The following is a 13,897-nucleotide window of genomic DNA, read 5'->3' on the forward strand; positions in this document are numbered from 1 at the left end:
TATGTTCCTAATACTTATGTTTATTATGAAAGTGTCTCCAAATTAAAATAGCCCACAATACTGACTGGTTCCAGAGATTTTATGAGGAATAATTATTTTCCATATTAAAAAAAACCCAAACCAACTGAGTTAAACACAAAGTAACTCCCAAATTTCTACACAACAGCTATACATGAAAGGACTTCTAGCTAGCACATCACTGTGTCTGGGACAGTGGAGTTCCTACACGTCACTGCATTTCTGAAAGAGTTGCTCAAGCACAGGATTGTCATGAAAACACAGGGAAAATAGTGTCATCTGCCTCACCCTGACTTGCAACAGGCACTCAACATGTACAGTACAGCATGAGAGCTTGTGTATAAAAGTTAATCCCAGGACTGCAAGAAGCTGAAGCTCAACAGAAGCAAGAAAATGTGTTTTGTTGCACAGATCATTTTAGGTCATGTAAGAATCATTCTTGTCCAACATGTGATCATTAACATGGCTCCAAAACATCATTTCATAGTATTTCCTTGAGTTTTTTAATTGAAAGAAATTTTAAAGACTGAGAATTTTGTACAGACACACTCAAACACTGTGTTTTCATTGCAACTACGATCAGAAATCTTTACAATTTAAAGGTTACACACGTATGCCACTTTTCCAAACTTTCATTAGTGCTTTTTGAAAAGAAAATTAAAAAGAATAAGGTTGTCTTACTGAAGTTCCCATTGGGTCCCTGTTCCAAATCAAAACCAGTCAAAACAAGTAATACAAACTGGTTTTGCTTTATGGTTTAAAGGCAACTGTAGTTTGCAGAACACTGAAATTAGGCCCAATAGGGTCTACATTATAGGAAGGGTAAAAAGTATTCGATAGCTCCTCTCACACAAATGTCACAAGAAGTAGACAATAGAAGACATACAAAAATGAGTTGTAGCAAAGAGATTAAAAAAATACGAAAGCATCAACTGTAGAAAACCAATGGTAGCCCCTATTTCTCTGAGATACAGAAGGCTGCAGTAATGAGACAGTGAATGAAACAGGCATTAGGTTTCCTACTAGAATACTCTGAATAAAACATGTGCAGTGTCTAAATCAACCAGTGTTGATCATCATTGACGGTTGCTGCAGGGTAACGGCTTTTGCCGTCATGTCCTGTTCAGAACCAGAAAGTGATTTCACCTGAAATAGATACAGATTTAAGACAAGAATCACTTCACTGTAAGCCACACTTTAGTGCATGTACTTGAGTCTCAGAAAAAGGATTTGACATTGGCAATCACACAGAATGGTCACAGGCTGAGACAGGAGCATATGACGCTGTGACACCTGTTCCAATCCTGACGGAATCATTAAATAAATAAGACATAGAAAAAACTACAAAATGGCAACAAGGAAACAACATGGGACACTTTGGTATTTTAGAACTAGCACTATTGAACATTGATAAGATCCAAAAGATTCCAACATCCACCCTTGCTGTTTTGATCAGATATTTCTACCATTTTCTGCAATGTTTGGTTTTAATTTTTTTAATGAAAAAAATGTTTTTTTGATACAAAATATGCCAATATGGGAAACAGTAAACAAAGGGAGACCTGAATCTTATTTTACTATATTCTGGGCTGGCTTGGGAGGGAAGACAAATTCTTACTATTTACTAATAAACTCTACATATCATTTCCTCATTTTTCTACTTCAACATCTCAACCACTGTGTCATGTAGTGTACTATAAAAAGGGAGTATAGAAGTTGAAGACAAATAGGTTATAGAGTACAAAGCCTCATTTCTAAAATGACTAAAATGACAATTCTACAAAAGTTATGAATATACAGAACCTTTTAAGATCTCGCATTTACCACGAGCCATGTGAATAATTTCAAGTTCCTGGAATATATGCAATTATACACTAAATACTTGATGGCCTCCAAATGCACCTTGCAAAGCTCTTCAGCAGAGAAGCAAACAAATTTAAATGAAAAAGGAAATAATTGCATGACATTCTTCAGAGTGGAAGATGAAGCCAAATCCATTGGTTAAAGTAAGGAATCGAAACACAGTCACGTATGATCTCTAAAACACTTGGTCCTTCCCACTAAAGACAAAAAAAATGTGTGAATTTTTAATTTCCATTAAAAAACTTTAGCTTGAAAGTTTAGTAACTGTTTAGCAAAGTTTAGTGAAGTTTTCAATGCTTCTTTGCTCTTATCCCATTTCACCAAACATGTTACTTGATTCTCTCAGCTCACCTATTTTCCAGACATATCTGTATTAAGTTTATTCTAGACTGCTAAGAATGGACTCGAAAAAGCCAGGTTTATAGGAGGTATGTATGTCACTGGGAGTCAGCTGAACCATGGTAACTGTGTACATGCTTTAGTGCATCATAGGTGCAACTGAACTTAAACCTCAAAGAGTTTCGATACAAGTTGCATTATTTAACACTAAGAGCACACATAGCCAGCAATGGTAAATCATCTCAAGGGCTGTAACCTTGACTGTACATCGGAATCAACACTATAGAGCACAGGTGGGGAGGACCAACAGGGACCAGAGGTCTCCTGCCTCTTTTGCAGGGACAGTTATTGGGAACTGCTCTCTGTCCTGGTATCAACAACCTTACAGTACTATTGTATGTTGTCGAAGTTGTGTGTGTTGATACTTCAGAGCAGTGTTCTGTCCCCATGTAAGACAAAATATTTTGTCAGAATGCCATTTTTGTAACCATCTTTGCAGAGGGAAATGGTCCAGTGGAGGCAGTAATTTACATCACAAAAAAGGTGTGTTTAAACTGCTATTCTCAATTACCATCTTAGCAGGTCAGATGTCAAAAATGATAATGTTCATTCAATATATACCACAATAGTGTTTTTTTTTTAAATCTTTGTATCATCTTGACAGTAATAATTAAACAACTGCCTCTTCAAATACTGTGGATGGGATACTTTCTGCTGCAATAAGCATATTTTCACATGTGTAACCTGCTCTGCAGATAAGTATGAAATCAGGGGCACAGGAGACAGATGAGAAAAATTAAGAGTCAGAGAAACTTTAGGGGGAGATTTAAATAAGACTCCCTTGCTCCATCAGATATACTCATGGAACTATAAGCTATGCAGCTGCTGAATCACAAGGTTACCTGGCTTTTTCAAAAGATGCTCTGTGGGTAGTAAAACTGACAGCACTTTTTCCACAATTTACAGTTTTTCAGTTTTCTTTATTGTGTACTAAGTGAAGGTACTATTTTCATTAATGCCATTCTGCCCTTACTTTTAGTACAGTTTTTGCTAACACACAAGGGTCCCTATGGATAATAAAGGTTTCAGAAGTTTTCAAGAGTGATGAGTAGAATGAGACAAATCTCAGTTTTTCAAAAGAAAGAAGCTGCAGCACAACTTTTTTCAATGGAATCTGTATAAAATATAGCCTTTAAACATGTTTTATGGCATTGGAAATGATCTCTATTTTGCTATTTGCATAGGTGGAAGGAATCAAAGATTTCCTGGCTTAGCGTTCCAGCTGAACACAGCACTCCAATCCCTTTGAATATAGAAGACACACTGTTAACATTTTTTTTCCTGGTTTGTTCCTTCCTTTTTTTAAAAAACTTTTTTTTTTTTTTTAAATATATATATATAACTCTTTGGTCTATAAGCACATTGGTTCTGTGTGCACATACACAATACTGTTGAACAGTAGGTTGCATAGAGTCTGTTACCCAAGAACCTCGCCTACTTTTGGCACTGCCTTCACAAATCACAGAAAAGTTTCCTTCAAGAGCTGTATGATCCTTAGCATCCTACATCAGACTTTGACCAAGAGACTGGAAGAAGTGTGTATATAATGCTGAAAAAGATGTTTAATTTGGGTGTTACTTTGTCTTCTTTGAGACACAGTTTGTAAATCTCGAATGAAAAAGGAGTGCAAAATTATTTTAGACACCCTTTATTTTATTTGTAGAAGTCATGAAATACTGCTGAGCCTTCAAAGTTTTCTGTGAATTATGTTAACTGAATTTTGCTCAAGTTTTCATGCATTTAAAATAAACTACTTGTATTAATGTATGACATTCTGCCTTGTCTCTTTTCACCCTACCAAGAAAGTGGCAACAATTATAAGAATGATACCTAGACTGAACCTTGTATGAGGAAGCAATGAACTTTTCATCTGCTCTTTTTTCCATTAGACGCCTGCTCTCATCCATCTGAATGTGCAAGAACAGTTTCAGGAGTGAGGTCTGGATCACAATGGTGCACTTGAACAAACACCTTTCAACATGGAATCTCTGCAAAAAGCTAAAAGCTGTAGAGGTCAAAAATTGCAAGGCAAAAAAAAGCGAGAATGAGTTTATCCTAACTGTTGACATCAATGCTTTTGGGTATTTGCACAAAAAATCAAGTCTACTTCTAATGCAATTAACCACCAAATTGTATTTTAAATTATGCTAAAATAATATCCCAAAATTACCACATTTTTTCCCTGAATTGCTAATTGACCACATTACCTACTATTTAAAATATCAATCCAGTGTTTTAAAACTTTATGTTGGAGGAACGGCCGTTGTGATTTGATAAGTCAATTTTAAAACCAGCACTTTAAAACACAAAGATTGCAAAAATATCTGAAGCAGATCTAGAATCTATAAAGCTATGCTCTATTTTACTGGAAGTAACAAATCAGGCAACTATTATTTATATCAGACTCAGCAAAAGCAACAGGGATAGACAGAAGAGATCTGAGCATGATGCTCTCCACCACTGAGAATCCCAAGAGATAAAGTTTGAGAATAGATATTCCCTTTTGTCCAGAAGTTCCCAAAAGAATACAAAATAAATAATATTTCAAAGACAGTACAAGTGAAAATACTGCTCCCATTGTGTCAGTTACATACACATACAGCATGCCTACGTATACAGAATGGTGTGTTGTCTTCATTCACAAACAGGAAATATGGCAGTGCGCTATCAGAATGCTTTGATACTCCTAATTTTTTTCTGATGCCGAGATATATGAAGAAACTGCATTCACAATTTATAATTTACTTCCAGTAGCAAACAGTTCATTCTGTTCATGTCTCATGATTGAACTCAAGGATTAATGCTCCTCTGAGCAAGTGCCACCAGTAAGATACCCATTTGTCCCATTGGCACCACTGGTCCCATTAGTGGTGATAGTGCTGTGCAAGGTCTTTGAACGAGGTACTGTCTCTTCCTCATCTGAGCTTGACTCAATGTCACTTCGGTCATCCTTTGCTACCTGTAGAATTTGAAAACAAAGCAAGTAGTAGGTGATTGTAAGGAAACAGCTGAGCCTTTTTGGTTCAAGGGAATCAGAGAATTCCAACATTTTTCAATTTGAGCTTTGAAGGCAATCTCAGCTCTGATGCACTTCTCTGCCATTGCCTGCCTAGACTCACCTCAGACACGGATGACTGTACACACATATACCATGTGCAAAGGCAGCGTGAAAACTTCACACGGGCACACTGAAGGTAGTATATCCAAGTGAGTGCACAGTGCTCAAGGCAAAGGGTTGTGCACAGACTAAAGTAACCAACAATCCAAGCTCCCAAGTTCAACCTAGCCCAAAGTCCCTCTGCCTTCCTACCACAACTTTACTTCCTGTGCTTCCTTTGGGGTGTTTCTCTTTGACCTGAGTGTACAAAATATTCAACCCAACTTCCTCCCCTTTCAGCTCATTCTCTAGAGGCCTCATGGCTCCAGGAAACAGTGACATGGGCTGACAGTAGGAGACAGGAGTACTGGCTGAAACATAATTCACTGCACCAGGTAACTCTAGTCTCTGGCTTCAGACAAATGTTGAGAATGGGGCTTGGAAACTGTGGACATAGTCCACTTTATCTATCACCAGAACCACAAATGTACTTGAGAAGTTCAACCGTCTGCCCCATCATGCCACTGGAAAGCTGTTTCAGAAACAGACTGACCTTAACTGCTAGAAATTTCCTGCTAATTTCCAGCTGACTTCTTTCCGGACAATTTATATCCATTTACTGTGTGAATGCTGTTCCTTAGGTTAAGGAGTCTGCTCTCCTCCTTTATAGAGCTCTTTGAAAGTCATAGAGGAAGATCACTAAATCTGAGAGATGAGTCCCTTCAGAATCCCTGAGGTGACTTTGTTTCACCCCACTTAGTCAAGTGCACCCAAAACAAGTGAAAACATGAGGAAGCCAACAACAGGCAGGTTAAGGAGAACAAACAAGGGCAACAGAAAAGAAAATCCTGCAAAGAAAAGGCTCTGCCTGCCATGTAGGATCACAGGATAACTCTTCAGGTCAAAAGAGACCTCAAGAAGTCTGTGCCCAACCTCCTGCTCAAAGTAGGGTCAGCTGTGGAGTCAGGTAACATCACCCAGAGGTCTACCCAGTCTGATCTTGAAAATCTCCAAAACTGGTAAGAATGCATCAGATGAAGTTAAAAAAAAGCATCAAAGGAAAGAGGTCTGAACACAGCTTTAAAGATGCAGCTTTCCATGCCTGCTTCTACTCCTCTTCATATAGCTGAGCCTCCTCATTTATTCAGAATCTATCCACGCTGTTCTGGTTGCTACATTGGGTTATTACAATTGACTTTAGCGAATGGACATAAAGGGGGCAAAACACATGGCAAGTCTTATTCCCAAAGAAATCAAAACAATCAAAAGAACAGGGCCACTGCATATAATTTTTTACTTATAGTAATCCTCCCCTACTCCAGAAAGCCCTCATGACAATTCTGCTCTCTCTCTTGCCTCAGAAACAGCCATTTGCCTCTGGGGCTCCCAGCGTTGCCACCATCCTTGTAATACCATAACACCTGAGTGACACTATTCTGCTTGGGAACAGAGAAAAAAAGAAACACACAGTTCCATATACCTTCTAATAAGTAAAATTTTTAATGTCAATGTCTAGCAAGCCTGTAGTTCTGACACCCATAAAACTGGACTTCAGCTGAGCTGAGAAATTTGATTCCGTCTCTTTTATATAAAGGGACTTCTATATTAAAGCTGTTGTGGGTACAGAAATACTTTTTATCAGACAGAAGAGAATGGGCCCAGCACAGCGTACTGAGTGCCTGTGATCAACTCGAGGGCAGACCAGATGATTGAAAAATTCTGCGTCATCTTAAATGCTCTTAATATATTTAGATTCACTGCCAATTCTTCTGCTAGGGTCCTGCCCCAAAGCCAATCAACAGAAGATTCTATGCTACAGCCACTTCTGTTAAACATGTGATCTACTCTATTTTTAAAATGCAGCAACATACCAGGGTCTTTGCACTTAAAACCTGATATAAATGCAACACTCCTTGCAGTACTTAGTTCTCTTTGTTTATCCTCAAAATAACCCACTGGAGTAATTTCTACAGAAGGAGTCTAGAAAATACATATGTAGCTTTATAAAATTTGTAAGCATAACAGTGAGTAAGAAATAGATGATCACGATTAGTTACAAATTTAAGGATAATAAATTGCTTTATCAGCTGAGCTGTTCCAAAGGTGAATACTAGTAATACAAAAACAAAACAGGAATGAAGGATGAAGATCTACTGTAAGATATCTGTAATGTGCTGTAAAAAACTGCTTATTTTACTGTAGAAACGAAAAGAACAGGGTTGCAAGTGAAAAGGTAAGTTCAGATCTGGAGGAAGAAGCATCCTCTGTGTATGTCACACATGCATCTCTAACCTGGTCACTGTCTTACTGCGAGTGTCTAACCCTACTCTCGTACAATCTAATTTTCCTCTTGTGCAATTGTTTGAACTAGAAGGCAAAGGACTTATGCTCTCAAGTCTGCTTCCTGAATGGTGACAGAGCAGCTGCTTATCCTACTGATATGTGTAAAAAAGGTTGTAACATAATGGTACCCTTATACTACAGATAGAAGTGGGTTTGAGTGGCGTTAGGCAAAACATAGGCAAGAAGTAAAAACAGCCTTTAAAGATAGCCTTAATTTAAATATATAAACACAAACAATGGATAAAAATACCAAGCAGAAATTACAATTAAAAAAACCCAACCCACAAACACCAGTATTGCACAGAATAAATCTTTTGCACAGTAAATTTAAAGAAACTTACATGCAAGGGGTTCCACTTCCCAGCCTTCCAGCACAGCACAAGGGAAAGGATAAACAAGCAGAGTAAGAGAGAGTATGAAGCACTCTTTGAAGTCACTGGTGTAATTCAGACAGGACAGCTAAGGCTAATAATCGCTAAAAGCAGAGGAGACTGAAGTGTGGCTTCCAGGCAAAATACAGTTCATGAATGCACTGTCTTTCATACAGAGCAAGTGGCAGATTCTGGGCTCCATTCAGTGCAAGGCTGAGCTCTCCAGTACATTCATAGAAAGCCGTTTTCTGCAGAACAATCCCATTCACTTTGGGAGTGGTCACATGTCTAAAACATCTACTTATGCGCTCTACTCTTGAAGGGCAAAATGCCCTCCCTGTACCTTACATGATCTGTAAGTGTTAGTTCTGTCACTTAAATTTGAGTGCTGTATCTGCATGGCAAGTGCAATGGGGCTAGCATTTCTGTGAATTATATCTTCCTGTCAAATGTAACAATGGCAGCAAGACACTACATTTTATCCCAACTGGTTTTGCTGTGGGAATCCTAGGGAGAAAGTACATAGACCTTTGCAGAACCTCATTAATACCAAAACGCAAAAGAGGCTGTGATTTGTAACTTTGCCACTAGCAGAGGCAGCAGAATTTCAATTTGTATTATTATTGCAATCACTACCAGCTGGGAAATGAACACTTTGCTAACAACTACTATAAAGAAGAAAACCAGAACTGGCAGCCCCAAGAAAGCAGTTTGCCTGTTGGTTTTTTTAAATCCAAATACCCTAATGCAGTTTGGTTCAGCATAACAGATTATAAAAAAAGAAGTGTGGAAGCACATATAATTACAACCACTATAAAGAGTATATTAATTTATGTGACATTTGTTAGGAGGAGTGAAAAAAAGTCTACATGAAAGGAAATAAGAGTTTACATAAAACATGTGTCTTCAGTAATGTGTTATGGATTAGAAAGAAAAAGTAACCAAAAAGTCAGTGACCCTGTATTGACACTGAAAAAGTTAAAATCCTAAACAGAAGCATGCTGTCTTACCTTGCCCTTTGAAATAGCTTTGTAGGCTGCCTTTATGATTAGGTAAGACCAAAAACAGTGCAGAATTTGAAGAATCACAAGCAGCATGTTGAAGACCCACAAGGCAGGAAAATTGCCCAGAGCTTCATACAGTTCAAACAATGTTGTGTTTAATATCCTAGAAGAGAAAGGGACAGAAAAATAGTAACACTTCCCTTAAGCCAACAATCTAAAAGAAGCCCTTTTTAAATCAAGATGACAAGTACTTGATTAGATGGGATCCACCCAGATAATCAGTTCTCAGAGTAATAGTGACTTGGACTGAATCACACAGGTGTCTCCAGAGAGAAACAACATCAAAATGTTGCTCTCAGTGTTTAACTTCATTTTGCAAACACCACATACAGAAAATAAAGATCCTCAGTATTCATTTCTTCTCTTCTTTTATAAAGCTGACAGGTGTTGATTGTCTCAGATAGCTCCTTCCCTGATTAGTAACAAAGATTACTTTACTCAATTTTCTTAAATAAAGCTTTTCCACGTCAACTGCCTCTGGCAGGGGTTTGGTGCCTCTGTATTAGCATAGGGTAGGAGCATGTATGAGGACCGTTATACTACAGTGCAACGCAGTATGTTCTTCAAATCATGCTCCCATGCTGTGACAGTGAGCTGCAGTCTCTCCCATGTTACAGGAGACAGACCTGTACCGAGAGCCAGGCAACATTCCCTAGGCACTCCCACCTGAGGCCCTCTCTCTCAAAGCCAAAGGGTTTGTTTCAGTGTACACAGGTATGGATGTCTTTGCTCTCTTGGTATGAGCAACACGAGTGATGTACTATGTGGAACTGTAAAGAGTCTGAGACCGTTCAATTAAAGTGAGACTTCAGCAGAATGTAAAACAACGGCTCGTGTGTGGCAGGATTCAGCCTCTTACTGGATTTTCTAAGAATGGGGGTGGGCTTTGGCTGAGTGTCCCAACATAAACTCTTATTTAGTGGAAACCTCAGGACCAGTAGGAATCCAAAGTCAAAATAAAACAGTCAAGATGTTTAACCCTGGGTCTCAAACATCCTGGGTGCCGGCACTAACCGCTAAGGGACTGGGTAGCTCCAGTGGTCACTTTTTGCACAAAATCGAATTCGCACACCACTTACGTACAACCAAGAGTAAGGTTTAGCAGTTACATAAAGGACAGGTGGACCACAGGGATACTTAGGGGTGGCAAGGGCTGGGAGACCTTATTGCAGCCTTTCAATACTTAAAAGGGGCTTGTAAGAAAGATGGGAACAAACTTTTAAACAGGGCCTGTTGTAATAGGACAAGGGCTAATCGTTTTAAACTAGAAGAGGGTAGATTTAGACTAGATGTTAAGGAAGAAAAGTTTTTACAATGAGGGAGGTGAAACACTGGAACAGGTTGCCCAGAGAGGTGGTAGATGCTACATTTCTGGAAACATTCAAGGTCAAGATGGATGGGGTCTGAGCAACCCAATATAGTTGAAGATGTCCCTGCTCATTGCATGGGGGGTTGGACTAGATGACTTTTAAAGGTTCCTTCCAACCCAAACCATTCGATAATTCTACAATTCTATGAAATTTGGGCACTTCTAGACATTTGAATCAAATTTTTGAGAATCAACATTACAGATGGAGGCAGTAACAATGATGCTACAATATGAATTCTGAAGTGAATACAGTACTAATTATTCTGCCCAAATACTCTGCCATACCAGACTATTTTCAGCAAACACCCTGAGAGCAGAGAGTGGACAACAGACAGTAGAAACAACGGAATTTCTGGAAACAAATAATGGTCTATGAATGCTTGCTAATTAGGGGGAGAAAAAAAGCCATATAAGGATTTGTCAACGTCCACTCATTTTCCCTGCTGGTGTAAAAGAATCATTGAAGAGTGCATTTGCCTTGTTATTTTTCTAATTTTAAATTAACTACCACCCGCTAGCCACTAGATGGCACATTTAATCAAGCAAAGGACTGCACAGCTCGGACTGTAACAGTTTTGTCTGAAGGCAGGAGACAACTGAGGTCCTGTAAGAGCTTCAGAACAGCACAAGTTCTCATTTGGAAAGTTAATGAGATAGTGGGCTCAGCTCAGCAATCACATTTGCCTTTCCAGCATCACATCAATCTTTTCCAGCAACATAAAAATCAGCTCAAACAGTATTAATAAAAAGGATATATAGTCAGCAAACCCAGAATACAACATTTAGTGTTAATGATTTATGTGTTTAAACAGCATTGGTCAAAAATCAACTAGTGATTTCTAATACACTGGTCTTAATTCTGCAGGGAACTTCATAATAAATTTTCTACCCTTTTATTTTTGCCTTCTTACACTAAACAGCATATTTGCTTCATAATTTATTCAGAAGTGGATGTTTTATAACTTTATTATACAGCTGTGGTTTTGCACTGTCTTCTGTTTACGGAGTGAACATCAGAAAAAGAAACTGTTCTCCAGTTTGCAAAAACCCTGTCATATTATTGCTTCTGTCAGCTAAAACTCTTCAGTCTCAGCTTTAGCTACATGGCACAGCCATACTCTATTGTATAATTCAAGGAGATGCTCTCATGCATATCAAAACACAGATATAGTCAGCACTGGTTTACTTCACCAGTAGTTATTTCCATTCTAACCACTATATCAAATTCAAATTTGAAATCAACAACTCCTAGATGTAAAGCTACCATTGTTTACATCCAACTGCCTTTTTTTAATTTCTGTACTTTTACACGCTCCAGAATTGTAAATGCAGTTTCTACAGGTTTCTGTTTATATTTTCATTCACTGCACCAAATTCACCTCTGGGGATTTCCACAGGAGAGATCAAGTCAAAAAAGCAGCATTAGAGATGCAGATGTTCCATTCTTGCAGAAGCCCAAAATATCAGAAAGACGGCAAGGCCAAAAAGAGTGCTTCTGGTTCCAAAAGCAGTTTCGCCGTGCAAATGAGTCATCCACTGAGTATTAGATATAGGAAATAAGCCTTCATTGAAAAAGCAGACTTCTTTCTAACCTGCTGTGTCTGGCTAACTGAGGACAGGACTGGAACAGTCCATTAAAGCTGCATAAAGGATCTCACTAATTGCTCAGCAATGCTAAGAGGGGTCAGCGACCTGACGTGCAGGCTAGGTGTGCAGTTGAAGCTACGGCTATGCCTAAGCACATAGGGCTGAGCAGAAGCTGAATGAAAAATACAGAAAACTACAGAAAAAATGGAGGAAAGCAAATAAACTTTCTCAGAATATATCAATTATTTCATGTCAAAAGTCTAAAATGGGGGAGGAGGGAATCATAAAAGAGTTAGTGGGCAGAATACAAATTCTACTTGCAGACACTGAGGAAGGGAGAGAGTGAAGCCAACTCTCCACCATTTCTACTGCTGAAAGGATTAAATAGAAGGATTTTAACCAACTACACAAGGAACAGGGACTGGAAAAAGCAGCATGAGAATGGGTTACATGAAGAAGAAAGTGCCTATAGGATACATATGAAATATATCTTAGGTTCAAATACTCAAAAAGGCATTCCGGCACTTAAATCTGCAAACATGCTTGCTGGAATTTTTCAAAGCTTTCTGGTGGTTAAATCCCAACTTTTCATAGTGAATGGTGGAAACTTTGATTCTTGGCTATCTGACTTGAAAGAGCTGGCCTTGATCTCACAAGGAGAAACTACTTTAAGCTGTAAGTGCTCTACCTCTCTGAAAACTTTGGACAGCATTTCTCATGTCACTGCAATTTGAAACAAAATGTTAGCTTCTGTTTTTGAAAACAGGTTCCGGACTGTAGCAATTTTTCTGAGGCCCTGAAAGATTTTGATAGCCGGACAAAACAATGTAATCTCATGGAAGGGATTCTTCTCTCAAATGCATTCCAAGCAGGGTTGTGCACCAGGCAGTGTGAAGCTCTCTGTTTAGCATCTTGAATTAAATAATGTGACTGATAAAGGCAAATAAAAACAAATTCACCACTTAAGAGCCAATCCACTCTTAGAGAAATCTGCGGTAGACTTTCAGGAATGCTGCCACAATATCTGAGCCACTGGTAGAGGTAATTCTGTACTTACTGTACTACTGCACTGGTTGAGCACTTAAAATAAAAATAATACATTTTCAACAACTACTAAACAATCAGTTGCATCATATCAACACTAATACAGGTTTTTTCCTCTATTGTCCAGCTCTCTAGCCAATGAAGCAGTACTTGGGAGGCTGTCAGCAACAGGCACATACACTGACCCAGATAAGATTACACTCCCTCCCCTCAATTTAGCGGGAACGAGTCCAGGCTCTTGGATAACAGTTACTAAGTCTTAGCAAGTTGATCACTTGTCTTCCACCAGGGATGGAAGGAGAAAAGGGAGAAGAGAGATAAAGAAAGAGCGGGATGGGTGGAATAGTAAAATGTCTATTTACATTTGTCTGAGAACTGGCAAAAATGTGCTGTGTTTGCTTCTGAAAGGATCCTGAGATCAATGAAAGGAGGTGAGAAAGAAGGCCATGTGTAAAGTGTAGACATTCTTCTAGACAGGCAGGAAATTAATGATAAACTCTGCAGAATGAAGCACAGCAGGGTAATGGGCACTATTATCACATCCAATGGGAGCAGAAACTGTGCAGCTGAAATGAGTGCTACTTCAAGTTGCCTTAACTTTTGCATCATTGTCCAGTGACTAACATACTGTGTGTACAACATGATGAATGAAAGGCATGTTGTTACTACAGTGTAATAGCCAGAAGTTTCAAAGTATAGCCAAGGACAGCAAAACATGGTACCAGCTTGTCTAAATAATTCA

At 38.7% G+C, this 13,897-nt stretch overlaps 1 protein-coding gene across 3 annotated transcripts in view; it reads right to left on the reverse strand.

Moving 5' to 3' along the window:
- The window catches only part of CERS6 (ceramide synthase 6), a 122,898-nt gene continuing 109,001 nt past the window's right edge, over positions 1-13,897 (reverse strand). The window contains exons 9-11 of one of the 3 annotated variants that reach the window (XM_026852849.1): positions 9,102-9,258; positions 8,062-8,085; positions 1-5,239 (exon numbers count right to left, since the gene is read on the reverse strand). In XM_026852849.1, the coding sequence (XP_026708650.1) occupies positions 5,078-5,239; positions 8,062-8,085; positions 9,102-9,258 (343 nt within the window). In that variant the 3' untranslated portion in view covers positions 1-5,077. Of the gene's footprint in view, positions 5,240-8,057; positions 8,086-9,101; positions 9,259-13,897 lie in introns of all 3 variants that reach the window. The other 2 variants (XM_026852848.1, XM_026852850.1) reach the window with 2 other exon arrangements.

The sequence above is a fragment of the Athene cunicularia genome (assembly GCF_003259725.1).
Source record: "Athene cunicularia isolate RWA chromosome 7 unlocalized genomic scaffold, athCun1 chr7_part1, whole genome shotgun sequence".
Lineage (NCBI taxonomy): Eukaryota > Metazoa > Chordata > Aves > Strigiformes > Strigidae > Athene > Athene cunicularia.